The sequence below is a fragment of the Cryptotermes secundus genome, unplaced genomic scaffold (genome assembly GCF_002891405.2).
Source record: "Cryptotermes secundus unplaced genomic scaffold, Csec_1.0 scaffold1033, whole genome shotgun sequence".
NCBI classification, from domain to species: Eukaryota; Metazoa; Arthropoda; class Insecta; order Blattodea; family Kalotermitidae; genus Cryptotermes; species Cryptotermes secundus.
In genome coordinates, this window is record NW_019723917.1 from 924,726 (window position 1) to 942,647 (window position 17,922).

Consider the following 17,922-nt stretch of genomic DNA (forward strand, 5'->3'; position numbering starts at 1 on the left):
TTATCTCAATTTGAGAACTGTTGGACTGATTTTAGTGAAGTATTTTTATTAGAAGCTAGTCTCACTTGCTGATTATCAAAGTTACCATTCACAAACTGAGGCTACAAAGACAGCAACAAAGCAAACCTACATAAACTTTTATCCTGGTTCCTAACAGGTAACTTCTTTACATAACTTCTGCAGTTTTTATGGATGTGACATGTAGACCCATTTCTAGACAACTCAGTAAACATTTTCCTGCAGCAATGAATACGCAGCCAATAATTGGATTACTTCCATTTCTGTGCAACGCGATACAAATACAATGACAGAGGAAGAGGTGTTTTCTATGGGTCTGCCTTGAGACTATGTAAGTGGTACAGAACTGAATCAAGAGAGAGAAGGAGAATGAGAATGAGGCAAGTCCTCGCCAGTCAAAGAAGGGTTCGGCTGAAGGCTGATTGTGAGTTGTAACTGATTGTGATTCAGAGAGACTGTAAAGGAGGTGTCAATAAAAAAAAAATGCAATTACCTGATCCAAAATTTGTCTTGTTAGTCACATACACCCTGAATATGTGACATTTTGGTGTCGGAAGTCAAAGGAAAGGACCCAAAGCAATGGTGGGTCCTGAAAAAAATTGGCAGCCACCTACAGAAGGATGACCTGCCATGCAGGAGTGGCATGGTGCAAGGGACATGGGCGTAAGGAACAAAACAAAGATGGTGTTGCAAAAGGAACCCAGAAGGGATGAGATGTCAGGTGAATCTGGAAGGCAGCACTGGAATAAGGAACCAAGAGGACATCCAGAGGGATTTACTGGAAGACCTTCAGGATGGAGATCACAAAGCAAATAGCTGGATCTTCTGCAACAAGGACTGGACACTGTGGAGGGGTCAGTCCCCTCCGAAATGGAAAAAGAGCCTAATCGCTGCATTAGCACAAGAAGAGCCTGAAATGTGGGAGCACCGGCCACTCTAGGTAATTTGTCCCCATTGGTTGGAAATCATCATTGGTTGGAAATAAGAAGGAAAAAAAAAGGGATGAGGGTTGTACCTTGGACAGACCTTAAGGAGGGAGCAAGGTGAGAAGTCCCAAGCAGAGACTCTGGCAAGGAAGGAACAGTGACGCACTGATAGGATACTTGGAACTAGCAGCCTTAAGGAGGGAGCAATGTGACATGTAGACCCGCTGCTAGGCAACGACTTGGTAAACACATTCCTGCAGCAATAAATATGCAGGCAACAATGGGATATCTTCCGATGCTATGCAGCGCACTGCAAATATAACAACAGAGAAAGAGGTCCATGATATGTATACAGTGTCCGTCTTACAGTGCATCCACTTTTACCTGTCACTTCACAACATGTTGGCACCATAGTGCCATCATCAGGTGCTCCATTTACACTAATCTATTGCATTGCATGCCATTATGTCAATGTAAAATTATTTAAAAAGTGTTTTTAAAATATTCGTCAGTTATAATAATTTTTTTTTATGAGAAAGAGGTGTTTTCTATGTGGTTTTCATACATCCATTGCTAGGCAATTGATGTATTTTCTATGGGCCCACCTCGAGACCATACAAGTGGTACAGGACTGAATCAAGAGAAAGAGAATTAGAATTGGGTGAGTCCTTGGCAGTCAAGGAAGAAGGGTTTGGCCAAAGACTGACTGTGATTGAGAGAAACTATAAAGGAGGTGTCAATAAATCCTGTCACCCAATCCAAAATTTGTCATGCATCAGTCATGCAAACCTTGGACACATGACAATATTATATGTTTCATGGTTCAGAATCAAGAAAATGTGTTTTTCATAATATCTTTTATCATTTCTCTGAGCTTGCTCACACTATCCAGAAGACACTGAAATATCAATGCAACTTTGCTGGTCAGCAGCTGTGGATGTTGGTCCATGTCAGTGATGCGTGATGTGAACATAGTCATTATAATACGTTTTAGAATATTCTGTCAGTCTGCTGATTGTCCACTCCTTGTCAGAGACGTTACATATAGTGTGAATAGATATTAACAGAATGGGCAAATTACAGCAAATGGGACCATTGTGACAAAGTTCAATTCCAGCATTTCAGGTTGCAGAATCTGTCAAAACAGGACCATCAAACTACTATTCAGATGCTTGGTGTCTATGGTTGTCGGCCAGCCAAAATTATTTTTAACAGCCTCTACTTTTTGTCCAGAACAATCCCTGAAGAGGTTTCACTTGAACAACCTCTTGCAAGCATGATTTAATTACATCAAATTTAAATATTTCTAGTAAAAGCTTTGCTGACACATTCTACCCAAAATCACTGTTTATGTCAGATAATTGCATTGTTATTTTAACTAAATACTCTGCTTAGTGAAGGAATTGATAATTTAAAATTATGTAATTCAAAGTTCATACTTTTGGCTCCAGGTAGTTTAAATTAATAAGGTTTTATTGCAACACATTTAGGGCTGTTAAAAATTATAATCAGTACATAGCCTAAAATTAGGATTACTCACAATAATCAGAGTGTCTTCAAAAGAATCAATTCTGATAACAAGAAATAAATACAACAGTATCAGTCCTCAAACTCAGCTGTAACAAATGTCGCCTTCTCTTACCTCCTTTCCTCCAGTAGAAGCTCTCTTGCCAGACCAAAACAAATGGGAGCAAGTTGCTACACCACGGCACTGGTCTGGCTTCTTAAGCAGCTTTGAGGCTGCCAATGCACATTGTGTCCTTAAGGGTTCATGGTTTTCTTCACTGAAACATGACATCTGCTCAAATGTAGCGGCAATAAGTGTGATGGCTGCTAGCTGAGCTTTGCTGTCTGAGATTTCATCTTCATACAGGGAGAAGGCCTAGAAGAATAATACAGTACACACTTAGGTCCACTCTGAAGCATCATTTCAATTCAGTAACTGACTGCTGTTACTCAGCTGACCAAGAAATTCTGAATTTTTACAGAACCAAAGGCTCCATACTGCAGGGAAAAGTTGATATTTATTAAACTAGAATATGAATATTCATCACTGTGTTCACAGAATTCCATGACTGAACACAATTCTGAGCTATCTGAATCCGATTTTCACATTTTTACATCCCACTTCTCAAAAGCCCATAGTCTGCCTGAATCTTCAAACTCTCTTCCTTTGAGGCTTTTTACCCAAATTATGCATTAACTTATCATTTCACCACAAATATTACATATCCTATCCACCACATTCTTTTTTATTAAACAATAAAGACATTATCAACAAATATGTACAAGCCTAATCATTCGATCCTTCTTCCATTTGAACATCTATGCTTCCACTAAATGTAACTTGTATTCTTTCTGGTAGAGTGCTCTTGATTCAAGTTCCTATTGCCATGTCCTTTCTTCAGCTTCCCATCACACCAAAAAATCTGTCAAAATTTGAGATTGAGGATAGATCAGTACAGTGGAACCTCGCTTAACGAGCACCTCTCATAATGAGTAATTTGCATAACGAGCAAAACAAATTGTAAAAAAAGACTCGCTTAATGAGTGATGAGAGGGGAAGTCCCGGATTGTGCAGTTGCTACATCAGTCTGTGTTTAGCACTTGTTCCACTAGCGTCTTAGTGTCGCTTGTGATCACACATTTTTCCAAACTTGTGTTCAGACATATTATTTGTGATTTTTTTGTGCAAAGTTAAATAACCCTTGCAAAAATGTCCCCGAAGAAAAAGCCACAAAAAGACAGCCATAAGAGAGTAAAAATAACTGTAGAAATGAAACGTAAAATCATTGAAAAGCGAGAACGAAGTGTGAGCATGGCTGATCTAGCACGCACATACAATCCAGTCAGCATCAACAATTTGCACGATTTGGAGTTACATTGTGTTTCACAGCGGAGGAGAGTTTGTCAGAGGTGGAGGAGGAGGTAACAGCAAAGCAACAATCTTCTGGCGCAATAAGAGAAATGCTGAAAGCATAGGAAACCGTTGTATTGTACATTGAGAAGCATCACCCTAATAAGGCAGTGGCTATGCGCACTACACATTTATTTAATGATAATGCTGTGTCGCATTTTCACCAAATTTTGAAGCATCGGCAAAAACAAATGTCTCTAGACAGCTTTCTAGTAAAAAAGAATTAGATACGTATCATAAATAATAAACTAATTATCTCGATTTTTTTTTTTTTTGGTTTTCTGCAAATCGAATATGCATTCCAGGTTGGTTCATTCTGCACAGAAGAAAAGATGAAGATGATTTACGTTCCTTAACAATGTATATATAATTTTCTTTAAATAAATGTTATATATAAAATTTTTGAGATTTTTTTTTTTCGGCATGGAACAATGCATTATCATATTTTACATTAATTTATATGGGACAAAATGTTTCGCTTAACGAGTGTTTCGCATTACGAGTAAGATTCTGGAACGAATTATGCTCGTTAAGCGAGGTTCCACTGTAATGAAATGAGGATACACAAAATGGAGTACCTTCCCTTTATATGGAAAACTTAGAGAATATAGATATGAATGGAAAATACATCTGCAAAGGATGAAACATGGATCCATCCCACCACAAGCCTAGCAATATTGTCCGCCGGGCAGATGAGACATCGGAAGGAGGGAAGGGGATATAACAACATTATATGCTGGAGAAGGTAATTCGCCTATGTCATGAAATGCTAGTAAGGGTGGTGATGATGATCATCATATAAGATCTATCATAAGCCATCACATAACTGGTCACCTAGTGTTCTTGTCTCTACAGCGTGAGTTTATATGATAATTGATAATCCTGCTGGCTGCAAAGTTAGCGCTGTAATCCGCTTTCTTCAAGCTAAAAACACGAATTCTGCGGAAATTCATCATGAATTTTGTGTGGTTTATAGCAAAAATGTAATGGGCAAAGAACTGTAAGACAATGGTGTAGACTATTCAAAGTTGGGCCAACAGATTCTCATGATGAAGAGTGAAGTGATCTGCCGGTCATCTGTAGTGAGTGAAAATATATGAGGGGCAGTCAAAAAGTTGCCGCAATGGTGGTATAGCACACTAATGGTAGAACATATGGCAATGCTTATCTAATCAGCTTCAAAGTAGGACCCTTGCGCTCACACACACTTGCTCCATCGATCCTGCCATTGTTGGAAGCAGTGGTGGAAGGCTTCTTTTTGAATCTTCCAGAGCTCAGCTGTCGCAATCGATTTGATGTCCTCCATGGTTGCGAAATGTGTCCCCTTGAGGCCCATTTTCAGAGTAGGGAACAGCCAAAAGTCACTCGGAGCGAGATCCACAGAGTATGGTGGTTGAGTGATGACAGGAATGTTTTTCTTGGCGAGGAATTGCTGCACAACAAGCAATGTGTGGCTTGGTGCGTTAACGTGATACAGAAACCACTGTCCCTGCCACTTGTTGCGCTGCTTCCTCCAAACAGCATCGCGCAACCTCTGCAAAACTTGCATGTAGAAATGGCCAGTAACAGTCTGTCTGGGTGGTATGAACTCATGATGCACCAAACTATCAATGTCAAAGAATGCGATGAGCATCACTTTGTCTTTGGATTTGATGAGGCATGATTTCTTTGGCCAGGGAGATGCTGTGTGCCACTCCGATGACTGCATCTTCATCTCTGGGTCGTAGGTGAACACCAACGACTCATCACCAGTGATGATCTTTTTGAGAAACGTTGGGTCCTACGTACTTTTGTCAAACAGACTGCCAGTAACCATCATGTGGCATTCCATCTGATCCGTGGTCAGCTGCCTTGGAACAAACTTCGCACTGACACTTCTCATCTTCAAATAATCAGACAAAATGACATGAATGGATCCGTGAGAGATACCAACTTCTTGCTCCAACTCCACGATGGTCATACTTTGATCACATTGAATCAGCTGTCGCACTTTTCCAATCATTTCTTCAGTTTTGGATGTCGAAGGTCTCTCACTGTGCTGGTCATCCTCTAACATCTCCTGCCCATTCTTAAACTGGGAAAACCAGTCGTAAACTGCGGATTTCTTCAGGGCAGCATCACCGTAAACTTGCTTCATGGCTGATTGCATCTCTGAAGCAGATTTTCCCAATTTGCACATGAACTTGATGTTCACAGCTGTTCGAACTGTGACACTGCGCCGAATGACCAACACTCACGTCTAATTCAAACGGAACAGTACTGACACTGCACACTGAAACCTGTCCAGACCTGTTGCGCCTGGAAGCAGACATGCTGAGCTCCCCACAACAGTGTGTGTGCTATCTTATCGCTCGTTGTTCGTCTGTAGGGGAATTTCGGGAACTTCTTGACTGAACTACGTAGTTCAAAGTGTTGATAAAAAATAGGTGAAAGAGAGCGCTTCACAATTTCAGAACTTCCAGAGCTCTACTTCACGAAATTATCACAATTAGGCTAGGCTATCTTGCGCAAGATAGGTTCCAAAATTGTTCATGGGTGCACACAAAATGCAGAAATTGGATTAAGTTTTGACTTTTCCAGAGTGATACAACAAAGGATGGCGATTAATTTCTCAGTCACATTTTACGAGCAACGGGTGATGAAACCTGGTTGCACATGCACGCACACATATATCATATTCTGCGTGTTCATACAGCCACTCAAAATAAAATTGGCCTCATCACTAAACCATATGCTTTGGATTACTACTGGACTGTCCTACCAAAAACATCTTAAATTCACCAAAGAAATCAAATCTCCTGGCTTTATCAGCCTCACAATGGGCTTGTTGCATCTGAGTCCTGTATGACTGGTATTGGCAGCTCTTTCTCCAGCAATAAAGCAGCAGGGGCATGAAGCTCACCATTCGCCTCCATCTAGTACCATGGTTAAGAACAGTGGAGCCATAACTCCAGTCCCCCATATGTCTTCATGGCACAGTGCTTCATTAATTAAGCACAGGGACAAATTAACCTTTTTATATACAGTTTCATATCTTCTAGAATTATCCTGTATATCAATCATGCTCCTAAGGTGAGTTCTTAGAAAGATATTTTAAGGATTTTCTGGAACTCTGCATCAACATTGCTGAACACCATGAATGTTTCCTGGTGTTCTGACAAACTTCATCTTACCAACAACACCCTTTTTATTGTTGATCACACACCCCGTCATTTTAAACTTGTTAACCAATCTGTTTATTGCAGACATGCCTGGTGCTTTCCTAAACTCAAATTTCATTCAGCACTGACATTGAATCACGGTATCGCTAGTAGTCTTGTAAAATATTTTCACTAATATGCATACTGTTCAATTGGGTATGTCATCTGGATCATTGCTGCTTCATAATGTTGACACGAGGGGCAGCACATTCTGCCAAGACTAATGAATTCAGACACCAAATGCAGCTATGCCTGCTATGTGGCTAGATAATTACATGTAATTAAAAATGGAGTGTCTTTTTAGAAAAACCTTGTACAAATTGCTGTGGAAAACCAAGGTTATTAATGATATGTGGCATGCAATCTTCCTTGAGCACCTTATACCCATACACATTAGTGTACTTACCACTCAACAGTACGATATTTTAAACACACCCAGTTAAATTCTGCAACATCACATACAACAGCCAAAATATATACCACTGTAATAAACTCAACATGTTTCAAGATCAAAGAAATGATAAAATTCTAGCATTCTTAGGACACTTCAACACATTAATGTACAAATAACTTAAGCGGTATAATGTGTAATACTAGCACTGTAAACTTGACTACAGTAGAGTGGCTGCCTGCTCTTCCACCCCACCTACTCTACATGGCCTGTACTGGTAGACTCTAATCTTCGACACTTGCGGGGTGAATAAGCAAGGGGAGGGACGATTGGACTCTCAAGGGGAGAAGGGATGGAAACACATCCACCATGTATAGCATGAGTTCAGAACATAGTGGCCACTAATGTACTTGTATAGTGCTCAAATTAACAGAACTAATGTGTTTTGTCTCAAGTAGTAGTAGCTGACCCAGGTCACTAACTTGCTTTTAATGGTTCCAACTTCCTGAATTCCTTAAAACTCTTAAGTTTAAAGTCTTGTACTGAAGATGGTGGCCACTGGTAGGAGTTGAGAAGGTATACTAAGGGAGGCAGCTACTAGGCAGATGAGTGGAGGGGAAAATCTGTGTCAGTTCTTTTGCTGACTTGACTAAAGCTTATAAACTGTATGACGCTGCTGATAATAAGTCTTAGGATTCAAAACAAGTAGGATATTTTGTAACAATATATATTATGAATACTGTATTTTATGGTTATTGAATTAAACTGATGCTAGAAATAAAATGGTATGACCTTCAATGTGAAAACAAATATGCCTACTTTCAAGTTCATTATTATTATTCATTAAAAATGGCCAAATGAAGGTCAATTCATATCTTTATAGTAAAGCTTTCAACAACAAACCTGGGACATGAATTCATATGCAACTGTCTCATAGTTCTCAAATTCCATTAGTCCAACTGCAATTGCTCCCTGAAGAAAGAGTCGCAAAGGGAGTTCTGCCAGCTCTGCTGTGATAAGAGCAGTGATTGTTTGGTGACAGAACTGGAAAATCTTCTGACATTTTTTTTCCCACATTTCATCCTGGAAAGATAACAAAGTTAAAACAAAAACAGGTATTTTAACAGGAAGAAACACCACAAAAATATGGAATTTTGAAGCAAAAGACACATTTAGAATAAGGTCTGACTGGCTCCTAAATAGTTTTAAAATAACCCACAAGAAGAAAATATTTTTTTTTATCGCTAGTGGGGTGGGACTAAGTCCCTTGTACTGCGGCCACTTCTGGCCTATTGCACCAGCCCCAGATGATAGGTGAGGGTGATTGTGGAGCAATTGGTGGAATGAAGATTGGCAGGGGAAACCGAAGTACTTCGACAAAACCTGCCACAGTGCCACTTTGTCCACCACAAATTCCACTTGACCACACCCACGATTGAATCCTGGACGCTGCGGTAGGAAACCAGCGACTAACTGCTTACGCGATGGAGTGGCCGTAGAAAATACTAAGGTAACTAAAACAAATCTCTGTCTTGTATTACAGTAATGAGCCTACGAGGCATAAAATAGAAGTATGATGATGATGATGATGATGATGATATGGATGACAATATCTTTGTGTTTGTGTGTGTGTGTGTTTGCATGTTCAGGCAAAATGGTAAATAAGCATCTGAAACAGTGTAGCACATGTTCATGGAAAACTGCTGTTTATCTCATAGCAGTATGTAAGGGTAAAAATAGTTTCTAGGCAACAGAAATGACTGAAGATGAACCCTGCAGTGATAGACAAATTCAGGATCATTTCTCTATAGTAAAAAAAGTAAAAAGTAAAGCTATTCCTGTAACAGGCCTGTGAAGGCCCATAGGGTTGTGAGACATTGAGGGTCCCACATTATCTAGACAGGCTAAAAGATGGCAGTAAGGTTGTCAGCCGTATGTGTCTGACGTGCTTTACTACCCAGGAAAAGTATTTAATTAATTCTTGGTACTCATTTCTGTTAGAGGCCGAGTCGACCCTGGGGCCATAGTGCAGCTGGAAGGTTTAGGTCAACTGAAGAAAATCCAATGACCTCTGAAAGAATAAGATTGTTGAAATGTCTTCTTCTAACCAAAAAACAGGAAAACACATTATTCATGAACACACATATTTAGTCTACCATAACAATCTATGAATATCACTCTTAGATATGCAAATAGAGACGACCTTGAGGAAAAACTTTATAGTTCGTTCATCGCATTCGCCAGAACTACAGACCTTAAAATGTTATTTTTATATTTTCAGAAGTGAAGAATAAGCTATGACACTTATAAATGCTGTGAGTATAATGGTTAGGAACATGAAGAATGTTTTGAAGAGTAATAAATAAATGTTCATTTTTTCCTAGACGATGTTACTTTCCAATTATCAATCATACTTACTTCATTTCGGAGTGCCCTATATTTGAAGGCAAGTTGATATGCTTGAAAAACTATAGGAGGTAGTGTGTATTTGATGCGCCGCTTTGCTCCAGCTCCAAAATGTTTCCGTGCTGTACTGAGGATCAGGTACTGTTGGTCAGGAATGTCTGAGCGTAGGTGGTGAATAAACCTGCACATATACATTTCATAAAATGAAAAGGAGCAAATACAAGAAACCATAGACATGGAGGTGTGGAATGAATACAAGAAATAAAAGTTACACTAGAGAACACAAGGACATGCTCTGACTGATCTGCTTTCAGTTTCAGAGGGATGAATTCTATCTGCCCACTGCAGCATCAGTATCATAATATTTTTATGTGTCTAATTTCTTAACCATATGACCTAATCTTGTAAACGAAAGTATACAAAAATCAAGGTTATTGATTTAACTATCAATTAAACATAAACTTCGTATTACTTCTTGAAAGTTACATAAATGTCTTCAACCCTCTCAAGTTCAACTGGCACAAACATGGCTGCTTCCATATAACACTGCAAACGATCCTTTACTGAATGGGCAAGATTCATATCAGTCATGATGGCACACTTCAATTAACCTTTAAGTGTCAAAGTGCCCTGTTCAGACCAGTGATGAGTATGGTCATCGTGGCCAAAGTACCCCGTTTTGGACAGTCGGGCATTTAAACTCTGCTAGTAGAAGCGTGTGCACATGCCACGAGTAGAAGCGCATGCACAGTCCTAAATATTTATTTTTAAATGTGGTAATTACCAGACAGACTTGAGTAAAACCATAATAGAGGAATTAAAATTATATCTAAGTGAACAACAGCAAAAAAGAATATACATATGAGTTATGCCCCAAATCATCCACGAGCCAGTACTTCTATTGCAGATTCTTCAGATTAATGTGTTACAAATATATAGTACAATTCGATGTAAATACCTTTTTTGTTATCTGCTTGATGTATATAGGCTGAAATGAAATTATAGTATTCGATTTCACTATGAACGCTCAGAAAACAGATCGAACTCTGTATCTAAGCCACGATGCAACTGTCTGTTCACACCCATAGAAAGGTCAATAATCTCTTTCAGCTATAACAGAAGGTCTTAGCACTGAAGAAGGGATCCCTCTAGCTTTCTTTTAAATAGCCATTCTTTCATTCTTCTGTCCTTTAGTCAAAAGATTCGAAAATCCGAAGAGTGTAAGCAGTGCTAGCAGAAGGCCAAATGATTTTATTGTTTCCATCTGTTTTATGACACCAGGGACTGCTAAAATTTGTCAAGCGTTACAAACAGAAATGAATTTATAATGCAGAACAACTCTGTGAAGAACTGGGAAACCATTTTTGCAGTGCACATCAAAATTAAAAGAAAAAAACTGAAAATAGAGTATAACTCTTTGTATAAAAATTTTCAAATCTTCCGTTATAATATGCGACACTGCTCTTTGCTGATACAAATAAAGTTAATTCCATTCATTTATCATAAAAATTGAGTTAGACACAGCATTTTTAAACACAATGCTTAAAACTGTTTAAGCGTCCTAAGAGGACATTTAAATGCAGAGTAGCAATGGGCATTTAAATAAACTCTGGCCAACTCAAGCTTACCATAATTTCAGAAGTCTAGCGTTTAAAGGTTAAGTCTTACTAGGCTATTAGTCATATTATAAAATTCTAATATTTCAAAGACTCCTTCTGCTTCGATCACCAGCCACAAAAGCAGTACTGACCTCCCCAGTAAGCCCTGTTCCTCAGCAAAATCCTCTGGATCTTCTTCTCCAGGAGGCTGGTCTAACTGATCTTGGATTAATGATGAAAGCATTGTCAGAACAGCATCAACCTGAACAAATACAACATCAAATATTATAATTACCACCTGCAGAATACTGCAACATATAAATCCATTGCTAGGAAATAGCTTGTTGAAACACATCCCTGAGGTTGTGACAGAGACCTTGATTCCTAGGCAACAAGTACAGAAACATTTCTGTTACAACGGCTATGTTGTTCACACAGCAATGAATGACAAGTTTCAATCACAACCACAAAAATGAAGAAGGGTATTGCTGAATGGAGTGTTTCATATCTGGTCGGCATGAAGCCAGCTTAGGTTGAGAGATGTGACCAGAAGGAGGGAGAACCGAGAAAGGATTCGTTGAGTCAGGAGTTCCAGCGAGATCCAGACAGATGTCAGCAGATGACCAAAGTCAAAAGAAGAGTTCAGAATACTGAAGAGAACAAAAATAATACTGGAGAGTCCTACCAAGTAGTAGAGGCCCAGTCCCAGAGCAGGAGAACAGATTGGGTACAGACCTATTCATCAGATTCACACAAGGAGCATCTAAGAGTAGAAGTGATGAAGACTTTGTGTGTTGTTGTTCCAGTAACATTCTGAAGTGTTATAAGTACAGTAAAACCTGTCGTAAACGGAATCTCATGGGACCAGAAAAAATTTCTGCTGAAGCCAGGTTTCCGTTCAATCAAGGTATACTATAATAACTAAACCAGGACATAAACGTATTTGAGACAAAACAACATACCCGTTAATTTATTCACACTACAATCATTGAACACATGCAAACATTACACTGAACAGGAAAAAATTGCAGTACTCACTTTTTTATAATTTTATCAGAATTCTGGCAGTTTTTTTGCACGCAGCTTACTCTCTTGGCTGCCTGACTTTCCACAAACACTTTAGCTTGATAAATTAGAGTAAGCATGTCTGAATCATTTTGTTGCACGGCAAACTCCTGCAGTACCTTTAAACTGTTGGCAGCATCCTGATAAGTCTTCACTCTACACTTTTCTTCTTCTATCACAATGTCATTTTCCTCTTCTTCCTCTTCCTCCTCCTCCTCTCTTCCTTCTTGATTTTCTCTAAAATTCTCAACTAATACATCCATATCCATTGTGTCTGGTTCTGTTTGCACATCTTTGTCTATGTTGATGTAGTCCTCAGCATTGCTGTTACTGAAAGCAGCTTCATTCATGCAATGTTGTAAGTCCTTCTGGTCATTCTCATTTTCTACACTAGGAGTAACGTCTACCATAGAAAATCCTGCTTTTTCGAAACACTTTGTCACAGTTTCTGGTAACAACTTCTTTACTGCCTGACATATCCAAATAACTGCATCTAGAACCGAGACAGTTCTTGCAAGTTCAGAGGCGGATGATGTAGAATCTATATTGACGAGCAAAGATTGCATTAATAATTTACGATAGTGGACCTTAATATTCCGAATGATGCCCTGATCCATTGGTTGAGAAACACTAGTGGTGTTTGGAGGAAAACAAGCAAGTCGAATGTTGGAAAGTTAGAAATGGGGGTGGCATGTTGCATTATCCAAGAACAACAAAACATGCCAGTTTTGCATTTTCATTCTACCATTGAAGGCCATTAACAATTCCTCCATGATCTGTGATGTCATCCATGCCTTTTTGTTGGATCTCCACTCAACGGGAAGGTTCTGTATGTCCATGTTTCGGAAGCATCATGGCTTTGCTGCCTTGACAATCACTAAGGTTTTCTCCTTCTTACCTGACATAAAACCACATAGAAAAACAGTCACTCTTTCTTTGCACAGTTTTCTTCCCAAACATTTTTCACCTTTCAGACATTGCGATTTATTCAGAAGCGCGCAGAAGAACAGTCCAGTCTCATCACCGTTCGCTATGTTTTCAGGTTCATATCCCTCGATTATGGATGGCAATTTAGCTTCCCATTCCTCAATGGTCTCACTATTTACATCACTTGATTCACCACAAAGTTCATTAAAAACTATCTGATGTCTTTTGCGAAAACTCTCCAACCATCCATTAGATGCTTTGAATTCAGTCTTCCCCGGTTTTTCGGCCACTTTTTTAGCATATTCCTGTACCATAGGACCCGACAACTGGTGATTTTTCGCCCTCACTGACAAACCACCCCCATACTATTTCATTAATGTCTTCATTTGCAGTTTTCTTAAGTTCTCTTTTTATTTTTCCATTAGCACAAGTTTCCCACCGCTTCAAAATTTCCGTTTTCTTCTTTAGAATCTCATACACTTCAGTTTTACCAACGTTAAACATCTTCATGATCTGCTTAACAGACAATTTATCTCACTCAATCGCATGAATCACTTTTAATCTTGTGTTAAGATCAAGCAAAACTCTTGTCTTTGCAGCCATGATGATAACTGCTAGACTAAAGTAAATCTGTAGGCCTAGAGCCCTTACTGAATACAATTTCCAGAAGGGGAAAATAATTCTGCTGAATCTCGGTGCAGGTAGTGCAGTACTGTTAGAAGCTTATTTTAAAGAGTTAGGGAAAACAAAATTCTGTAGACTGTATAGGATGCCTAAAATTATTCTAAACGATGCATTCCAGAAGACTGGAAATTTTCCGTATAAAGGCTTATTTTGATTTCCATTGTCCACGTTAGACAGTTTCCATTTAATCCACGATATTTAACATCTTTTTCAGCCCCAAAGTCAAGGGACCTGAAAATATTTCTGTTTAAGACAGATTTCCGTTTAGTAACCATTAAAGGTGCCTAAATCCACCAATCAGTTAAGTGGATCACTACAGCACAGTTTGAATAGTGCAGTTCTAATAAAGACTACGCAGCTAATTGGTGTTGAGTGTTGACCTTCCTATGCCTGAACCCCCTCCCAATCACCCAAGTCGTGGCCAGTCAACATGGCCTGAGATGAGTTGAATTTCTCTACCAGAGCTAGTAGCAGCAAAGAACGGTTATAGTTCTGATTAATATACTGAAATTCAATGCATTATGTCCCTCATATTCCTTAATTTAATATCAACAGAGATCCCACACAAAAGAAATAGAGACTTGTATTTCCTGCATCCAACTACAAGAAAGTGACCAGCAGCTTGCCTTAAAGAAGCATAGTTTCTTTTGGAAGAAGGCCTGTCACTTTTTTAATGATAGAAAATATTGTCACATATCCTGGTAATGCTACAAGTAATTAAAGGGTTCTCTAGATTGATGAATCCATTTACTGGACAATCACTGGGCAGATCTACAAATACAGTAAAACCTGCCTTAAGACACACGAGTAGAGAGGCGCCACAGAGTGTATACAGGGTATCCCAGGAGGAATGGACCAAACTTAGAGAGGGTGTTCCTTATGTTAAAGTATGCTGATATAACCCAAAACACCTATGTCCAAAGTTGAATGGTTACAGAGATAATGGCCAGAGAAGTGTCAAACTCTGACTGGTGTTACACACTTGTTGATTACAAAATACATATTAAAACTGGCAGGAATATGTGGATTCTGTAATGTTAATCATGTACGTAACATCAAACTAACTTGTGAGTGATATGAAGCCATAAAATTGAAGTACAAAATACTCGCTCGCCATGTCATAATTGTCCTTAGGGTTTCCAAGCACTATACATGACACATGACTGGCAAGCGCTGACGTAACATGGCTGACTGAGCGTTCTGGTATAAGCCAACTACATAAGTATGGCTAGGGTGAATCACCGCACTCAAGGACAAACATAGATAAGGCCTCTCCGCTGACAGGTACAGTGCGTGGACCCGCCAGAAGACCACACTTTTCTCGGGCCATTATCTTCGTAACCATTCAACTTTGGACATAGGTGTTTTGGGTTATATCGGCATACTTTAACATAAGGAACACCCTCCCGAAGTTTGGTCCATTCCTCCTGGGACACTCTGTATACAGGGACCAGAACACGTGTATCCCGGTGAATGTAAATTTCAGTTATTCGCCAAGTATGCCCTGAATGGTAAATATTTGCAATGGTTACCCACAATTCAGGCAAAGGATGTCCCACTTCAGATTTTGATTGGCTGGACCAGGCAGGCTGCGAGGTTGTTTAATCTTTCTCCTCCAATTAGAAAAACAAACACCCATGGGTGCAGAGTTTAAGGGTGAACTTTGCCACCTGCTGCGTGGCTGTCAAACTGGAACTTGGGGTATCATAAAACAACCCTGCTAAAATTATGACTTCCCCTGTTAAAGTTACACATTAACTTGACTGATTTACTGATGGGCAGCTGGCTTCAAGCTTCACCGAAACAACCTGCTGTATGTCTCAGGAGGAAAATCTCGAACTGTGAGACAAAAGTGACAAGTGTTGCAGAACCCTAACCATACACAAAACATCAATTGACCACCCCATAAATTGGACAGTTAGAGAACCTTTGTAAATGGGTCTTGATTCGAGACTTGGAAAATTCTTGTGGTGTGCAATACTGCATTAGGTTCGTCTTATCACAACTTCTGCTGCCATTTATACCACCAATCTCTCAGTACTAACAGAAATTAACATTGCTTTGTAGCTACTTCACCCTATAAGTTAATAAGCTGAGATACAAAAATACAGATTTGTTTAAATGATGTTGAAACCTCTAAATTGAGGGGCAGAATAATCCATTCCTTCTTTACAATGCTACCAGTATCAAGACTCTATAGAGCTGACAACAGAATGATTAATGAATGTGGAGCCATTGGCAGAATGATAATTGGCAAGGGAATGGAGTGCTCACAGAAAACCTGCTTCAATGCCACTTCACCCACCATATATCACACATACTTGGCCTGGGATTGAACGCGGGCAGTTGTGATGGGTAGCAAGTGGCTAACTGTCTGATATATGGACTGCTTGGGCTGTATCAGTGTGTTTTATAATGGCCTTTTGTGTAAATTATGAGATTTTCAATCACCAACAATACAGTAAAATAGGTCAATTAAGTGTTACTTGCTATAAACTGGCATGCTTTTAATCAACATTCTGTTGAATAATGGCACACAAACAGCTTGCAAAACCTGGCAAGGGAAAGTGTTATACATATTGTCATGTAGTACGTGTAACTACAGACGGAATTCAAATTGGTGAATAGATTTATACTGACCACTTACAGGTTGTAACTAAAAATAACTATAACATTATTTCCACAATTTAAGGTTTACTAGAGCACACAGTCTAGTGCTCTCAGTCTGTTACTAGATGCTTCCTGGTAACAGCTACAGCAATGGCAATTCCTCTGCCTCTAACTCCAGTCCTCTCTTCACAGATTCCTGTATAGAATTGAGTATCAACTGACTAAGCTCCATTGCTTAAAACATCTAAGCACGGACCATGCAGAAACACATCATTGCCATTGTTGTGGTCCAGCTGTAGAATTATTAAGAATTTGACATCCAGAAATGGTCACTGTTTACAGAGTCACTGGTTAGCAATTGGTCTATATGCTACATTGCTCCATCCTTAAGATTATTTGTCCTGAATAGCCTACAGGCATATCGTCATTTCTTCTTTTCTGAGGGCTGTGCTTGTGATGTCTGTGATCGGTCTCACCTTGGTTGGCATGGTGTTTACTCCCCAACTGCTCCCTTCTTAAGGCCACTCATCCTGAGAGGCTCCCTGGTAAGGTGCGAGCCAGTCCAGCTGTACCACCATCAACCTCGATCTACGGTTCCTCTGGATCCTGTATACTACCTTGTATGTGCCCTCACACAAGGACTGGAGTTTGGGCGATTTCCTTTTTGTGCGGGTCAGGTGATAGAGCCACATTTTGTCATCCTTGTGGTAGAATGCAGTTGGCTAGTCTGTGTTGTAAGAAGTTTTTGTCCAGCCACTGGCCAACTTCAGGCGAATTGAATTGAATTTATTTACATTCTATAAATCCTAAGCAGGTTAGTACCTTTGGATACAGAAGAAGTCAAAAGGTTACATACATAAGTACAGGCAATTTTAGCTTAAAAATTAATATAACTTAATTTTACATCATTCTCTATTTACATTGAAGTATTCATCTAAAGAGTAGAAGGAATGAGCATGTAGATAATTCTTTAACTCTGATTTAAACTTTTTATTATCATTGCCCAAGTTTTTAATACTTTGTGGCAGATTGTTGAACACTTTTATGCCAGTAAAGTAGACTCCTTTTTGATATACTGATAAAGTTGATGAGGGTAGGTGGAAGTTATATTTTTGTCTAGTATTCATGTTATAGACATCAGAATTTAATTTGAATTTATCTTTGTTGTAAACAACAAATA

The 17,922-nt window shown here is 39.2% G+C and overlaps 1 protein-coding gene across 1 annotated transcript in view; it reads right to left on the reverse strand.

Moving 5' to 3' along the window:
* LOC111862172 (vacuolar protein sorting-associated protein 35) overlaps positions 1-17,922 on the reverse strand; it is an 84,846-nt gene that overhangs the window by 12,455 nt on the left and 54,469 nt on the right. Inside the window, exons 10-13 of the mRNA XM_023847356.2 lie at positions 11,609-11,718; positions 9,871-10,039; positions 8,356-8,535; positions 2,587-2,826 (exon numbers count right to left, since the gene is read on the reverse strand). Of these exons, the coding sequence (XP_023703124.1) occupies positions 2,587-2,826; positions 8,356-8,535; positions 9,871-10,039; positions 11,609-11,718 (699 nt within the window). The remainder of the gene's footprint in view (positions 1-2,586; positions 2,827-8,355; positions 8,536-9,870; positions 10,040-11,608; positions 11,719-17,922) is intronic.